The sequence below is a fragment of the Oncorhynchus tshawytscha genome, linkage group LG30, assembly GCF_018296145.1.
Source record: "Oncorhynchus tshawytscha isolate Ot180627B linkage group LG30, Otsh_v2.0, whole genome shotgun sequence".
Lineage (NCBI taxonomy): Eukaryota > Metazoa > Chordata > Actinopteri > Salmoniformes > Salmonidae > Oncorhynchus > Oncorhynchus tshawytscha.
In genome coordinates, this window is record NC_056458.1 from 44555509 (window position 1) to 44573107 (window position 17599).

The 17599-nt window shown below is 40.2% G+C and overlaps 2 protein-coding genes across 3 annotated transcripts in view; both read left to right on the forward strand.

The window, feature by feature from the left end:
• The first annotated feature begins 715 nt into the window (after window positions 1-715).
• LOC112234655 (ubiquitin-conjugating enzyme E2 G1) lies at window positions 716-10356 on the forward strand. Its single transcript, XM_024402892.2, has 6 exons — window positions 716-940; window positions 6087-6189; window positions 6545-6642; window positions 8140-8318; window positions 8545-8667; window positions 8871-10356. Exons 1-5 carry the CDS (start codon window positions 895-897, stop codon window positions 8629-8631), a joined length of 513 nt encoding a protein of 170 aa, XP_024258660.1. The 5' UTR covers window positions 716-894; the 3' UTR covers window positions 8632-8667; window positions 8871-10356.
• Window positions 10357-11588: 1232 nt separating this feature from the next.
• LOC112234670 (rabankyrin-5) overlaps window positions 11589-17599 on the forward strand; it is a 35039-nt gene continuing 29028 nt past the window's right edge. Inside the window, exons 1-5 of one of the 2 annotated variants that reach the window (XM_024402913.2) lie at window positions 11589-12269; window positions 14032-14248; window positions 14610-14728; window positions 14942-15077; window positions 15346-15469. In XM_024402913.2, the coding sequence (XP_024258681.1) occupies window positions 12260-12269; window positions 14032-14248; window positions 14610-14728; window positions 14942-15077; window positions 15346-15469 (606 nt within the window). In that variant the 5' untranslated portion in view covers window positions 11589-12259. Of the gene's footprint in view, window positions 12270-12339; window positions 12623-14031; window positions 14249-14609; window positions 14729-14941; window positions 15078-15345; window positions 15470-17599 lie in introns of those variants that run through there. The other variant, XM_024402912.2, reaches the window with a different exon arrangement.

The window sequence follows — 17599 nt, forward strand, 5'->3', positions numbered from 1 at the left end:
GGAATTGAGAGAATATGTGTATTAGTGAGATTCTGTTGGGTCCCAGCACATTCAGGTGTGGAAGGGAATGAAATTGTAGACCAGTTAGCTAAAAGAGCTTTGAAACAAGATATAATTGATCATTAATGTTCCACTGAGCAGAGGTGAGGACAAATGTAAGATCAGAGCCGTTTTGATTGATGTGTGGCAGAAGAGATGGGACTCTGAGCCCAAGGGCCGGCATTTATATGCCTCATGAAGAAAGGTGGATGGACAAAGATTGAAAGGTCAGATTAGGAAGGAAGAGGAGTTGTTTGCTCGATTGTGTTTAGGACATTGTTCATTGAACTCGTCATTACATCTGATTGGCAAGCATGTGAATGGTTTGTGTCTGGAGTGTATGGTCGATGAAACAGTGGAGCATGTGTTGCTATATTGTCATTACAGTATGTTGAAGAGAGGGGAAAGTGTAGGGTCATTGAGGTTGGACAGGGTTGTATTTTTTTTCTGGGACGGGGGAGGGTCTATTAGAAGTTAGTAGGGCTCTTTATTTTTATTTATTTTTAGAAGTACTAAATTAAGTAGGAGAATTTATAATTATTATAATTTTCAAGCAAAGTGTATACTCCAGTCTAGTATGTGGCGCTAATGTAATATGTATTGGATGCCAACCGCCGTTAAACCTCATCAAAGAAGAAGAATTGTAGACCGGGATTAATCACACACTCCAGCGCAGTAGGTGGTGGCATGCACCGTTAACGTTTGTTTACGGTCTGCTGTTACACCGAAGAAGAAGAACTGCACCGGCGCTGTCGTTATTTATTGAAAATAGATAGCTAGCTAATTCTCTCACCAAGCAATATTAACATTTGTCATTTTGTAATCCAAGTTGTTTTAAAAAACAACAACAACAACATGACGGAGCCTCAGGCAGCACTGTTACTCAGGAGACAGCTGGCAGGTAATTTATAACACTGGTGGCTCACGTCAACTCATTTAAAACGTTATACTTAGTTAGAAACGGTTTATTTTATTTATTTTTTTCCGCTGGTCGGGTTGCTATGCTAGCTAACGTTAGCTTAATCCATCTCATTTGACCCACGTAAAATCTTTGTTTCGGCTTTTACTTGTATCTAATCTAACTACTATCGTGTATATGGTGTGACATGTCACATCTTGGCTTATTTCATTTTGAAAGGTGAATATAAGCGAGTCAAATAAAATATTGTGGTCTTTTAAACCCCCTCCCTTGTTGTGTCAACGTTAAGCTAAATCATCTCACGTTAGCTAACCAACGTTACAGTTGACAGTAATTTAACGAACATCGCTACACTATTTTCTATCTTTCCAACAAGTTTGGGGTAATATTTAGTCGTTTCGGTGGCTAGCCATAATCCACGTGTATGTTTTGGGGATAACGTTTTACATGGTTCAACTTTAGCTAAGCTAACTAGATAGCAAGCTAAACGTAACGTGTGTAATATCCCACCCCTTTGTTTTTGAACGTGATGTCGATTTCTAACTCAACGTTATCAGACACACGTCCACTACCCGTCGGTGGTCATTGGACAGTTTGCAGCTTGATTTTTAAATTAAGGGCCGTGCAGGAGTTTTACTGAACCACCGGTTATATATGTATGTATGTATGTATGTATGTATGTATGTATGTATGTATGTATGTATGTATGTATGTATGTATGTATGTATGTATGTATGTATGTATGTATGTGTATGTGTATGTATATGTGTGTATGTATATATGTGTGTATGTATATGTGTGTGTATGTATGTATGTATGTATGTGTGTATGTATGTATATATGTATGTATGTGTATGTATGTATGTATGTATATGTGTGTATGTATATATGTGTGTATGTATATATGTGTATGTATATATGTGTGTATGTATATGTGTGTATGTATATGTGTGTGTATGTATATATGTGTGTATGTATATATGTGTGTATGTATATGTGTGTATGTATATGTGTGTGTGTATGTATATGTGTGTATGTATATATGTGTGTATGTGTATATGTGTGTATGTATGTATATGTGTGTGTGTATGTATATGTGTGTATGTATGTATATGTGTGTATGTATATATGTGTGTATGTATATATGTGTGTGTGTATGTATGTATGTATGTATGTGTTGTTTTTCCCTCCATGCAGAACAAATAGTCTCTTGACAGTAACGGGCAGCTTAATGTCTGGTTAACTAGACATGGCATAATCCCTGCACGCCACCGAGTTCCTGGGTTGACGGCAATGCGTAGCTCGCTAGCTACCGCAAATAACCGAGGTGCCTGGTGTACATTCAGAAATGTACCTAGCTAGCCTAATATGACTGTGTCTGTCAAACTGCAATGACCTATTCAGAGTGATAGATACCATGTTTTATATTCTTTTTTTTTTTTTATGTTGAAGGGGGATATAGAAATAAATTGTGTACAATAGCCAATGATTTCACTATGCTATCTTATTTCCTTTTTCATACACATGTAAAAGCTAGACAGACAGCATAAACATACTGCTGCTTCTAGCCAAGTACATTTAAACTCCACGATGTACTTGACTTCAATAAAGTTGAGCGGAGACGTGTGTGTGGACTATCTCCGACTACATCGAGTCGCCGAAGGTCGGAATTTAAACCCTTACCGTGTACATCTGTTGAAACTCCGTAGCGGTGTGCCTTAATTTGTTTGCTGTTATCCATACTTTTCATTAAACGTTCGTAAAATACAACCACCGTCTGTTTCCTCGTAGCGACTGACAGTGACTCGATGTAGTCTGAGTTACACTTTATCGTTGTGTTTTACTTGGCTATTGCTGCACCTTGCCAATGTTTCTCAGCTGAGAACAGCTCAATCTGAAGCCCCATGTGGCTGTGTTCCAGTGGCCTTCGCTGGCCCTAAACATGATCGCCAGGGTTGCTGTTCAAAGGGGATGTACTACTTCATAACGTACACTACCAGTCAAAAGTTTGAACACAACTACTCATTCAAAGGTTTTAGTTTTGACTATTTTCTACATTGTAAAAATAATTGACATAAAGACAATCAATTAACACATTGAATCATGTAGTAACCCCCAAAAAGTGTTAAATCAAACTATATGTATATTTGAGATTCTTCGAAGTAGCCACCCTTTGCCTTTGACAGCTTTGCACACTCTTGGCATTCTCTCAACCAGCTTCAAGAGGAATGTTTTTCCTACAGTCTTAAAGGAGTTCCCACATATGCTGAGCACTTGTTGACTGCTTTTCCTTCACTCTGTGGTCCAACTCATCCCACACCATCTCAATTGGGTTGAGATCGGGTGATTGCGGAGGCCAGATGCAGCACTCCATCACTCTCCTTCTTGGGCAAATAGCCCTTACACAGCCTGCAGATTTGTTGGGTCATTGTCCTGTTAAAAAAACAAATGATAGTCCCACTAAGCACAAACCAGATGGGATGGTGTATGGCTGTAGTAGCCATGCTGGTTAAGTGTGCCATGAATTCTAAATAAATCACAGACAGTGTCACTAGCAAAGCACCATCACACCTCCTCCTTCATGTCTCATGGTGGGAACCACACATGTGGAGATCATCCGTTCACCTACTCTGCGACTCACAAAGACACGGCGGTTGGAACCAAAAATGTCACATTTGGACTCATCAAACCAAAGGACAGAATTCCACGGTTCTAATGTCCATTGCTTGTGTTTCTTGGGTTGTTTTATTGTCCTTTTAGTAGTTGTTTTTTGTTGTTGTAGCAATTTGACCATGAAGGCCAGATTCACACAGTCTCCTCTGAACAGGTGATGTGTCTTACTTGAACTCTGAAGCATTTATTTGGGATGCAATCTGAGGTGTATTTAACTCCAATAAATTTATCCTGCAGCAGAGGTAACTCTGGGTCTTGCTTTCCTGTGGCGGTCCTCATGAGAGACAGTTTCATCATGCGCTTGATGGTTTTTGCAACTTCACTTGAAGAAACATTAAAAGTTCTTTAATGTTTCGCATTGACTGACCTTCATGTCTTAAAGTAATGATGGACTGTTGTTTCTCTTATTTGAGCTGTTCTTGCCATAATATAGACTTGGTCTGTTACCAAATAGGGCCATCTTCTGTATACCACCCCTACCTTGTCACAACACAACTGATTGGCTCAAACTCATTAAGAAGGAAAGATATTCCACAAATTAACAAGGGGCACCTGTTAATTGAAATGCTTTCCAGGTGACTACCTCATGAAGCTGGTCGAGAGAATGCCAAGAGTGTGCAAAGCTGTCATCAAGGCAAAGGGTGGCTATTTTGAAGAATCTCAAATATAAAATACATTTTGTATAACACTTTTTTTGGGTTACTACATGATTCCATATCTGTTATTTCATAGTTTTGATGTCTTCACTATTATTCTACAATGTAGAAAATAGTTTTAAAAAATTAAGATAAACCCTTGAATGAGTAGGTGTTTCCAAACTTTTGACTAGTACTGTATATAAAACACTGGATTGCTGATGCTATGTATTGGCCAGTGATTGGCTTTGAAGCCACCAGTTGGCCATATTGGTACACCTTAGTAGGATAGCAGTCCTCTAGAAATTCAATTAAATGTTTCACGGACACAATTACATATTTTCTATTGTGGTTTGGACAGTAACATTACTATTCTCAAAATAAAATGCTTTAAAGAAAAATGTTTTTATATATTTATATTTAGCTCACATATTGTAGTTTTAAAGTATGCAGAATGGTGTCTGGGATAGAATACACGTCGCAAAAACTAGTGTAGATGTTAATAAATGCATTACTAGAGCTTCAAAAATATATTTTTTAAATTGAGTGCCAAGATGGCTACCCTTTTGGCTTCAATACAGCGCCCCCTATCAGTCCAGGGTTTATACACATCATTGGTACTACATCAGTTTTCCTTTGACTCCATGCTCACCCCCATTAATAGTCATAGTCACTCACCACCATTAACAGCAGTTGTAGTAATAGCCGCTCACCCCCCAGTAACAGCAGTCGTAGTAATAGCCGCTCACCCCCCAGTAACAGCAGTCGTAGTAATAGTCGCTCACCCCCAGTAACAGCAGTCGTAGTAATAGCCGCTCACCTCCCCAGTAACAGCAGTCGTAGTAATAGTCGCTCACCCCCAGTAACAGCAGTCGTAGTAATAGCCGCTCACCTCCCCAGTAACAGCAGTCGTAGTAATAGCCGCTCACCTCCCCAGTAACAGCAGTCGTAGTAATAGTCGCTCACCCCCAGTAACAGCAGTCATAGTAATAGCCGCTCACCCCCCAGTAACAGCAGTCGTAGTAATAGTCGCTCACCCCCAGTAACAGCAGTCGTAGTAATAGTCGCTCACCCCCAGTAACAGCAGTCGTAGTAATAGTCGCTCGCCCCCCAGTAACAGCAGTCGTAGTAATAGTCGCTCACCCCCCAGTAACAGCAGTAGTCACTGTTTACTGCTCTGTGCTTTGAAGTGAAGGTGGAGCTGAGCAAGCCCTGATCAAGTTAGTGTTTATGAATAATTGCTGTATTTAGAATGCTTGACTACTTATTTACACAATAAGAGGTGCGTTATTGGAACCATTTTAATATACCCTCTATAGGTTGACTTCACTGTTGAGGTGGTTGTTTCGTGAGGAAATGAAGTGGTTGAAATCCACATACCAAGTTGATTCTTTTAGGACCAGAGCCCAGGATGTGACAGATGGGTACAGTTGTTTGACTGTGCTGGTGTTTCAGCACAGCAGGAGACTGGCTGCCACGGCAACAGCACATCTAAACCACAGTGAACTTCTGAGTTCAGTTTAAACTGCTACTTAGGAAGCTGTTTATTTGGTATAATGGGCACTTTATAGGGATATCACTTTTTATTTGATTTTTTTTTCAGGGATAAGGAGGATTTGTGGAATAAAAGATTTATGTTCACAGAGGAACATTTTCAGTCTGAGAAGGCTGACTTCAGCATTTTCCACAAACTAATTAGTGAGATGAATGTCTCACTTTATTGACTGGATAGAGTTCAAAAGTCAAACATCACCGTAGAGACACTACTATATTTTTTGTGTGTATTTCGGATGTTAAAATGTTTTCTCTTGATTTCCCAGAGCTCAATAAGAACCCAGTGGAGGGATTCTCAGCAGGTTTGATAGACGATAACGACCTCTACAGATGGGAAGTCTTAATCATCGGCCCACCAGACACATGCTAGTAAGTCTGCCAGCCCAGTTCCACTCTGAGTTTGCTGTGTGGATGGGTTGATGAGTCAGCTGGGGAGTATTTGTATGTGGGTATGTATTTTAGTGGTGCGCGGTTCAGCTATCGCTAACAACCCATCTGTTTTCTCTGCTGCTTCAATCTCGAAGCAAAGACGTTTAGGGACCAGGGAGAAAATGCAGTAGACCTAACTCCCCATAACCATGGGGACTGCGGGTTATGAGTCAACCCGAGCACCACTAATGTATACGTCATGTACAACAGTTGTCTGGCAAAATGTCTAGATCTTACCAACCTCCTGCTATTTGACCATAACGACAGGCATTTCTCTTTGCCTTCCTGTTCACAGTGAAGGTGGTGTGTTCAAAGCACACCTCACGTTTCCCAAAGACTACCCTCTCAGGCCACCTAAAATGACATTTATCACAGATATATGGCACCCTAATGGTAAGTATGGGTCAATTGTACTGGGTGTTTTTTTTTTCTGCTCCTCAAAGTGTTAGTACCTTTTGGGGGGGGTCTGTTTTACTGTTTGGGAAATGTCAGCTATCCCTCTGGAGGATCAGTTGTGTTTCTCATTAAAGTAAAGATTTTTATGGAATGCACCAAAATCCTTGTTTACATACACACACACAGTCACACACACACACATATATATATATATATATGCACCAAAATCCTTGTTTACATACACACACAGTCACACACACATATATATATATATATATATGCACCAAAATCCTTGTTTACATACACACACACACACACACACACACACATATATATATATATATATATATATGCACCAAAATCCTTGTTTACATACACACACAGTCACACACATATATATATATATATATATATATGCACCAAAATCCTTGTTTACATACACACACACAGTCACACACACACACACACACATATATATATATGCACCAAAATCCTTGTTTACATACACACACAGTCACACACACACACACACATATATATATATATGCACCAAAATCCTTGTTTACATACACACACAGTCACACACACACATATATATATATGCACCAAAATCCTTGTTTACATACACACACAGTCACACACACACACACACACACATATATATATATATGCACCAAAATCCTTGTTTACATACACACACAGTCACACACACACACACACATATATATATATGCACCAAAATCCTTGTTTACATACACACACAGTCACACACACACACACACATATATATATGCACCAAAATCCTTGTTTACATACACACACAGTCACACACACACACACACACATATATATATATGCACCAAAATCCTTGTTTACATACACACACAGTCACACACACATATATATATATATATGCACCAAAATCCTTGTTTACATACACACACAGTCACACACACACACATATATATATATATGCACCAAAATCCTTGTTTACATACACACACACAGTCACACACATATATGTGTGTGACTGTGTGTTTGTATGTAAACAAGGATTTTGGTGTATATATAGATATATATATATATATATATAGATATAGAGAGATATATATATATATAGAGATATAGAGAGATATATATATATATAGAGATAGATATATATATAGATATAGATATAGAGATAGATTTATATATATATATATATATATATATATATAGATATAGAGATAGATTTATATATATATAGATATAGAGAGAGATTTATATATATAGATATAGAGATATAGATATATATATAGATAGAGATATATATATATAGATATAGAGAGAGATTTATATATATAGATATAGAGATATATATATATATAGAGATATATATATATATAGATATATATATCGATATAGAGCTAGATATATATATATATAGATAGATGTTTACATGAAAGGTTTCAATAGAACACAAGTCTAATTTCATGTCTCTTGTCCTGTTTGCAGTTGACAAGAACGGTGACGTATGTATATCTATTTTACACGAGCCTGGTGAGGATAAGTACGGCTATGAGAAGCCTGAGGAGCGCTGGCTGCCCATCCACACAGTGGAAACCATCATGATTAGTGTTATCTCTATGTTGGCGGACCCGAACGGAGACTCGCCTGCCAATGTCGACGCTGCAGTAAGTCTCATTTTCACCCGAGGGGCCAAATCACTGGTTTAAACTCACACGGATTAGTTCTTTATACATAGACAATCAGTGGATTGTTGTTTGGGACAGTGCACATAATTCGGAATATATTCTGAATGTTGCAGGTTCTCTAACATCAAATTTGTATTTTTGTGGAGAGCAGAACTGTCATCATCTTTGAACTTAAATGTTTTTGCACCTTTGATTCCCCCTGCAGAAAGAGTGGAGGGAAGACCGACATGGGGAATTCAAAAGAAAAGTGGCCCGTTGTGTAAGAAAGAGCCAAGAGACTGCCTTTGAGTGAATTTTATCAAGCTGCAACTAGCTTCACTTTTTCAGGGTAAGAATAGTGGACTTTTGGTCTTTCACAAGTCATGTCTTGTAGTTTTGAAGAGGTCCCAATGCGATTATACTGCATCTCTGAGTCACTTATCCAACTGTTCACACTTTGTTCATACCTGTTGCATTTTCTGAAGACACACTACTGGAAGTGTATTACAGTATATCAATATGTTCTAAGTTTCAAGTTCTTGTCTTCCACAGGTCTTCAATGTGAGAAACAACATGGCGCTGTTTTCCTGCACTCTACTACCCGATTGCCAGGCTCGTCTTCATTGCATTTGGCAGAAACCGTCTGGCAACAATAGGCTGCAATAGAACTTAACAGCTGTTGCCACATGCTGACCGAAAACTGCCACACAAGTGCCAACTCGAAAACAACAAAACAGAAGATGAATAACACGTTTTTTTTTTAAGACTATGAACTTTTCAGGAAGAGATTGTAAAGATCTGTATATAGCACAGACCTAAAACTGGATAATATATAAACTGTTCCTACCCATCCAGCAAGACACATAGTACCAAATAAGTAGTGCTTCTGTAGGTAGAATTTGAGCCCTGTGAGTTATTGAAGTTTTTAGTCCTCTTCCCCGTTCAACATCCACTCCAGTGTGTATTAGTGTAGGTATGTTACAGGTTGCTTTGATGGACAGGAAGCCTTGAAGAAGGCAGAATGGTAAGAATGCGATGCTGTTGTAGAATCCAACTATTGGAGAACAGCGAAGTTCGGGTTCTAGAATGACCGGAATATCGGGCCAAAATAGCATTTATGGCAGAGGGTGCACTAGAATAGACACATTCTGTAGCATGCTTGTCATGTTAGGTTCCTTCACCCTTAGCACTTCAGGAAAATTCACCATTTTAAAATATGAATAAGTTTATAGAGGCAAGTCTTTATTTTTGATTTTTAACACCATTAGGAACTTCCCCTACTGTGGTGCACATGTTCCCCAAATTGATCACATACCTCATTTGTCAAGTTCAGGTGTGTTTCTTTGGAGATGGACATAGCCATTACAAGTCATGCATTAACAAATTGAGCTCGTAGTTAGGTTTTTAATTATACATTTTTCAAAAAGTGCCTCCTATTAAATTGCTTGGCAATTGCACCCTGTATTGAACCAGAGTTAGTTTCAGAGAAGTCAGAGAAATTGTTAACCGCTTAAGTGTTATTTTATAACCCTTCACACCAGTACAATGTATAATCAAACATACTGGTAACCATTTGGTGTAGCAATAACCTTCCCCAGATGTGTGGTGTACGGTCTTATATTTGTTTTAATATTCTGATGAGATTTAGGGGAGCTATTTCTCTTAGAGTCACCTTGATGAAACAGATGAATTTACAGCGCTTGATTTCCTTTGTGTGGTGTCGTAGGTAGGATTTGTTATGCATGCTTTAACATTAGGTTTCCATGCTGGTAGTAGTGTCTGGGTTTTGATTTAAAATGTATGTTTGTGCCATGTCTTATTCCCCCCTGATCCTCGATTTTCTCCTGGTGTTTGATTTTATTCTGGCTCTGATGGACTATTGCAGTTTACTTGCCTAATGTACAAAGACAAAATTCTGATGTATATTTTTCATGTTATGAAAATTGTCACCTTGTGTAGTGAGTTCTTCTAAAATAAGATTCCCCCTCCAATAATAGTTGGGGTATTTTCTTTTAATGAAAATGATGTGTACAATGTTTTGTCATATTACCAGACATCTACTTCTTTGTTACACACATGATCTTACTTCCTAGCATGTTCTCATGTGTATCATGTGGTGTCTGAACCCCTAGGTCAGGGTATCCCAAACTTCAGGTCAGGGTATCCCAAACTTCAGGTCAGGGTATCCCAAACTTCAGGTCAGGGTATCCCAAACTTCAGGTCAGGGTATCCCAAACTTCAGGTCAGGGTATCCCAAACTTCAGGTCAGGGTATCCCAAACTTCAGGTCAGGGTATCCCAAACTTGGTCCTTCGAGGACTTGCTTCCGTTCAGCCACTAGAGCATTAATGAAGTTGTGTGCTGATGTTGGGGGATTAGGCCTGCCTCGCATTCAGAAACTCCAATTCATCCCAAATGTGTTCAATGGGGTTGAGGTCAGGACTCTGTGCAGGCCAGTCAAGTTCTTCTACATCAATCTCGACAAACCATTTCTGTATGGACCTCGCTTTGTTGATGGGGGGGCATTGTTATGCTTAAATAGGAAAAGGACCTTCCCCAAACTGTTGCCACAAAGTTGGAAGCACAGAATTGTTTAGAATGTTAAGATTTTCCTTCACTTGAACTAAGGGGCCAAGCCAAACCATTATTCCTGCTCCACCAAACTTTACAGTTGGCACTATGCATTCGTGTAGGTAGTGTTCTCCTGGCATCTGCCAAACCCAGATTTGTTTGTCGGACTGCCAGATGGTGAAGTGTGATTCGTCACTCCAGAGAACGCGTTTCTACTCTTCCAGAGTCCAATGGTGGCGGGCTTTACACCACTCCAACTGACGCTTGGCATTGCACATGGTGATTTTAGGCTTGTGTGTGGCTGCTCGGCCATGGAAACCCAATTCATAAAGCTCCATATTAACAGTTCTTGTGCTGACATTGCCTCCAATGTCGTGAGTTTTGTAACCGAGGACAGATGATTTTTACGAGCTTCAGCATTCGGCGGTCCAGTTCTGTGAGCTTGTGTGGTCTACCACTTCGCAACGGAGCCGTTGTTGCTCCTAGACGTTTCCACTTCACCATAACAGCACTTACAGTTGACCAGGGCAGCTCTAGCAGGGCAAAAAATTGACGAACTGACTATGACGGCGCCACGTTGAAAGTAACAGCTCTTCAGTTAAGCCATTCTACTGCCAATGTTTGTCTATGGAGATTGCATGGCGGTGGGCTCAATTTTATACACCTGTCAGCAACAGGTGTGGCTGAAATAGCTGAATCCACTCATTTGAAGGGGTGTTGACATACTTTTGTATACATAGTGTATCATGTAGTTGTCACACAACACATTAAGCTAGATTTAGCAAGTATCCGTGACTCATTGATATCATTAACAATTGAACAACAATTGAATACTGTCACTTGGCACAAATGTGGGAATAGCGTGTGTGTTAGTAGTTTCTCACATTCAGAAGAAAGCCAAGTATCACTTTCACACAATGTGAGGTGTTGTGATGAACTGCTGGCCGGGCAGAGATCTCAGAAAAGCAGGTTTCGGGGATCTGTGCTGAGAACAGGCTCCAGTCTAGACAATGCAAGTACCACTTAACCTTATGCCCAGCAAATGTCTCACGCTTTTCAACCACAAATTATTATGAAGATCATTCATAATAACATGTAGGTATAGCTAAACACAAGTACCTAATGCATGCATTCTCATAAATCTGAACAAGTGGAATTGATCTGAAACAATATGCAAGGTACGCAGTCAATACAGATTTGGAAACTTCTCCGTGTGTTATTTCACAATGAATATCAGTCAAAGATGCCACTTACTTTTCAAGGCAACTTTGGAAAGATGCTGGTACACCTGTCGAATAGAGAATTTATTGTCACCGCCTACTTTCAGCTCTGTGATCTCGCGATACCAAACCAAAAAGCCACGGAACCATCATGGCTGAGGGTATGTGACTGATTTGTTGAACATTTTTTTTAATTTTTTTTACGCCCTTTCTTTCTAAGACTCGAATTAAATACATTATTTTAATGGCTATACTGTATTTGATTTAATTGGGATTTGCAATGTTATAAAAACATAAACGACTGTCTTCCCTTCGTCTTGTACAGTTAGTTGCTAATTTTCACTTGCAACTCACTAGCTCGTCGGGTGGTATGTTGTTGGGTTGGGCGGAGAAGGCAACTAAACGTTGGCTAGTTTAGCAGGCTAGCCACTTAATTCGCCGGGTGGTTGGACTCTATCAACGGGATTGGTAACTAAAGAAAGCAGAATTTACTAACGCAGAATGCACAAGGAAGGTGATTATTCCACGCGACCATTTGATATTAGCCAACGTTATTATTTTTGTAACTTAGCAAATCCACCCGAGGACGGGTTCATTTTTATGATGAGCATTACAATGTTACAATGTACCGTTAGTTAGCTAACTTTGGCTACAGTACCATGCTAGATAGTTAAATTAAGCATTGCAACCAAATGCAAAATTGCTGTTGTCATTGAGCACGTATTTTTCTTGTAACCAGCGAAAATGTTTGAGTATTTGACGAGTGTGATATATCAATTTGTCTTCAGTCAAGATGAATTGGTTAATTTGCTTGCTTTGACAGCACTGTCAGTGCCTCGATCATGTGTTGTTTAGTTGTGACTACAGACAGTTTAAACATGTTTACATTCAGCTGTGTGTGGTTGCAGCCTCATCGAAGAGTGACTGTAGAGTAGGCCTACAGTACTAGCTTGCTAATTACTCGGTATAAATTATAATGATATACCAGTTGGTGTTTGTGCTGCCTTTTAACTGTTGCATGCATTGATTTCGTTTAGTATTTCCCTTTTTTTTAAATTCAAGTCAGTCAATCATTTCTCACTAGCTAGATTGCGTAAACTTGTCACTCTTCCATTGTGGTCCCAAGTGCTGTGGACACTTAGATAAAGCTGTATTTTTTTTTATTGGTCCTATAAAGTTTATTTTTAAGATGTCTAAAAGTCCTGAGTTGAAGGTAAGAAGCTTATAACATGCACAACATTGGCAATCATATCCTCCCTTTTCAAAATGAATGGAACGTTATGAATGAAGTGTGACAATAAGTTGCACTGTGGTAATATATGTGACCCTGAAACTGTTTTTCGTTAAACAGCTCAGCCTATCTTGCTGTTGCAGCAGTGATCCTTTCCTGTGGCCGTTGATCAGGTGGTACTGGCAGCCGTCCCTTCCCCATGACAATAGCCCAATGACTGTATATGAAGCTATAGCCAGTCAGCTAGTTAACCCTCTGACCCGTGGGAGGGCAAAGTTATGTGCTGCCTCAGCATTCAGTCTTCACTCAAATGTAAGCAGAAATGGGAAGGAAATGGAATCGGGAAGTTATGTGCACTCCTGGGTTGAGTGGGCTCTGACACGTAATCCGCTTTAAAGAGAAACATCCCTAGCATCCCGAATACTAGGCCTCCTTGAAACAATACAACTCTCATTTGGGTTACTATAGTAAGAGAAAATTAGACGGGTTAGTTTTACTGTTTGGTTGTACAACGTCTATTTTGGTTAATTTCCTAATCTGGACAAACAACGCAAAGCATTGTGAGCCAGAATGTGCTTAATGCAACCCTAATCCAGCATAAGGCTCTCTACTAGCTTCCCTGTTCTCTTCACCTCCTCTATTTGCCTCTCTACCTCTCAACTCACTCTCTCTTCCCTCTCTCTGTGTGACAGAGGAGGTGGCCAAGCTGCAGAAGCACCTAGCCCTGCTGAGGCAGGAGTATGTGAAGATGCAGCAGAAGCTGGCTGACACAGAGAGGCGATGTGCCGTGCTGGCTGCTCAAACCTCTGGCCAGGGCTCCACCAACACCTTCGGAACCGGGGCAGGAGACACCTTCATCAGCCGTCTGCTTGACATCGTGGCCCAGCTCTACCAGCAGGACCAGTACAGGTGAGGGGAACAGGAGGGGAGAGGTGTGATATAATGTATGCAGCAACATGTGCTGTTGCTATGGTTACAGTCAGAAAGAGGACCAGCTGGGTTGTTTTTTTTTCTTAATGTGGAAAAGCCAAGAATAGGAAAAAATTGCACTTGATGTGATATTCATTGTTTTATTAATTGATGTCATATTCATTGTTCAATGACACCCAATTATCAATTATTTCCGGTGGTTATACCAAGGTCTTATATTCTACGATTCACAGCTTTCTACAGAAATCCTGGGAAAATATATGCAACACCTAGTTACTGTAGTTATGGACATGGGCTATATTCTTTCTCACTTATGTTGTGACTGTTGCCATGTTTGTAGTGATCTGAAGGTGACGGTTGGAGAGATGACACTCAACGCTCACAAGTTTGTCCTGGCTGCTCGCAGTGATGCCTGGAGCCTGGCCAACCTGGCCTCCACCTCAGAACTGGACCTGTCTGGTGAGTTGAGCATCCTCACTGCTGTCACACTACCGAATTTACCCCAAGAAAAAAGACGAGTCCACTGTTTTTTTGGAAAATGCTCTACAAACTGTTTTCCAACAAATGCATTAAAAGCAGTTTATTGACAGTGTAGCTACAGTTAAGTAAAGTTACATTTCATTCCACTCTGGGTCGTTAACACTGTCTTTTCGACCATGCTGGGTGTTCCAGATGCCAAACCGGAGGTTGCCATGGCAATGTTGCGCTGGGCCTACACAGACAACCTGGAGCTCAGCGAGGACGATGCCTTCCTCATCGACCTGATGAAGCTGGCCAACCGCTTCCAACTGCAGCTGCTTCGAGAGAGGTAGGCAGGGGCTGCCTGACACACACACACACTGTCCGTGTTTGAGAGAATCAGTTCTGCTCAGTCGCTGATGACCTTGCCTCGTAGATGACTACTCGTTACGGTTTGTAGATTAGTTGGTGACTGCACTGTTACCGACTATCATCTAAAACTCACAGTCCCTCTATGCTCTTTGTGTTTTCCTATCCTCTAGGCTATGAATGCATTGTACAATATCTCCCATTGACGTCAATGTCCTCAAATGTTGCTTTTTGTTCTCTTGGAAAAGGTGCGAGAAAGGGGTGATGTCATCGGTGAACGTGAGAAACTGTATCCGGTTCTACCAGACGGCCGAGGAGCTGGATGCCACAACCCTCATGAACTACTGTGGAGAGATCATCGCCAGCCACTGGGTGAGTCTCCGCTGTCCAACTGACCGTCCAACTGACTGTTCACTGTTCCACTGACTGTTATTAGCTAGCTAATAAATGTACTGAGTAAGAGCAAACGTAGCTAGCTATTAAAGCCTGATAATACCAGTGATGGTGGAGACCTAAATCAGCATGTTGTTTGTGCACCAGTATCTTCCAAATCAAAGAAGAATATGTTAGCTACATGAATGAAGTAGCTAAGAGAACATGCAAAAGCTTAGAGAGTCCCCTAGGAATCACTTATCAACACTTTAGTTCCTACCCTGTCACATTAACTCGTCCCTGGCATTTTAATTCGTTGTCATCTCAAACGACACTATATTCAAAGTGCCCACTATTATATTCTAGCTATATAATTAGAATAGTCATTCTATTTCCATGATTCCAACAGTTTTGCTCGAATTCGCAAGTCAAATCTCAATTGCAACATTTGGTTAAAAATAAGTCCTAGATTATTTGCCTATCGTGCAGCCCCATGTGGCAGTGTGGAAATTATCTCTACTGAGCAGTGGTGTAAAGTACTTAAGTAAAAATACTTTAAAGTACTACTGAAGTTTTTTTGTTGTTGGTATCTGTACTTTACCTGTTTTTTTGACAACTTATACTTTTACTTCACTGCATTCCTAAAGAAAATACAGTACTTTTTACTCCATACATTTTCCCTGACACCTAAAAGTACTTGTTACATTTTGAATGCTTAGCAGGACAGGGAAATGGTCCAATTCACACCCTTCTGAAGAGAACATCCCTACTGCCTCTGATCTGGAGGACTCACTAAACACACACGCTTTGTTTGTAAATGATGTCTTAGTGTGCCCCTGGCTATCCGTAAATTAAAAGAACATGGTGCTATCTGGTTTGCTTAATATAAGGAATTTGATATTATTTATACTTTTGATACTTAAGTATATTTTATCAATTCCATTTACTTTTGATACTTAAGTATATTCAAAACCAAATACTTTTAGGCTGTTACTCAAGTAGTATTTTACTGGGTGACTTTTACTTGAGTAATTTTCTATTAACGATTCTTTACTTTTACTCAAGTATGACAATTGGTTACTTTTTCCAACACTGCAATTGAGTGTAGGAAATGATAAAAGTGCTGAAATTTGTTTTGTTTGCAGGTGAATTGTTTTATACTGTTCAATGAGAACGGAGAGACTCATTGAAACCACTTAGAATATGTATTGCCACCCTAGGAGTACTCACTACTCCTAAAGCACCCTGGGATCGCTCGCTACTCCTGGAGCACCCTGGGATCGCTCGCTACTCCTGGAGCACCCTGGGATCGCTCGCTACTCCTGGAGCACCCTGGGATCGCTCGCTACTCCTGGAGCAACCTGGGATCGCTCGCTACTCCTGGAGCACCCTGGGATCGCTCGCTACTCCTGGAGCACCCTGGGATCACTCCTGGAGCACTGGGACCCACTCCTAAAGCACCCTGGGATCACTCACTACTCCTAAAGCACCCTGGGATCACTCGCTACTCCTGGAGCACCCTGGGATCACTACTCACTACCCATAAAGCACCCTGGGATCACACTGGGATCACTCCTGGAGCACCCTGGGATCACTACTCAAAGCACCCTGGGATCACTCGCTACTCCTGGAGCACCCTGGGATCACTACTCACTACTCATAAAGCACCCTAGGATCACTCACAACTCATAAAGCACCCTAGGATCACTCACTACTCATAAAGCACCCTAGGATCACTCACTACCCATAAAGCAAATGTAGAGCTTTTACTATTCAAAAACTAAAAATCCTGTTAAATACCATCCATTTTTTAAATATTTAAAAATAAAAATAAATACTGTGATATATTTTGGCTATATCGCCCAGCCCTACTTTCACCTGGTCTATGTCATGGAAAGAGCAGGTGTTCATAATGTTTAGTGCACTGTCTATATATTTATATATCTATATAAAAAAATGACATCATATTTTGGGCCTCTGCTGCTAAATGACTATAGGATAAACACTACACTGACTGTCCCAACTGTAGACAGCATTATACTGTCTCCTTAACTGTCCTTTACCTCGTATAAAGATACATATATTTTAAAACTCCTTGAATGGAAATGATTGCATTCAATAATCTATCAG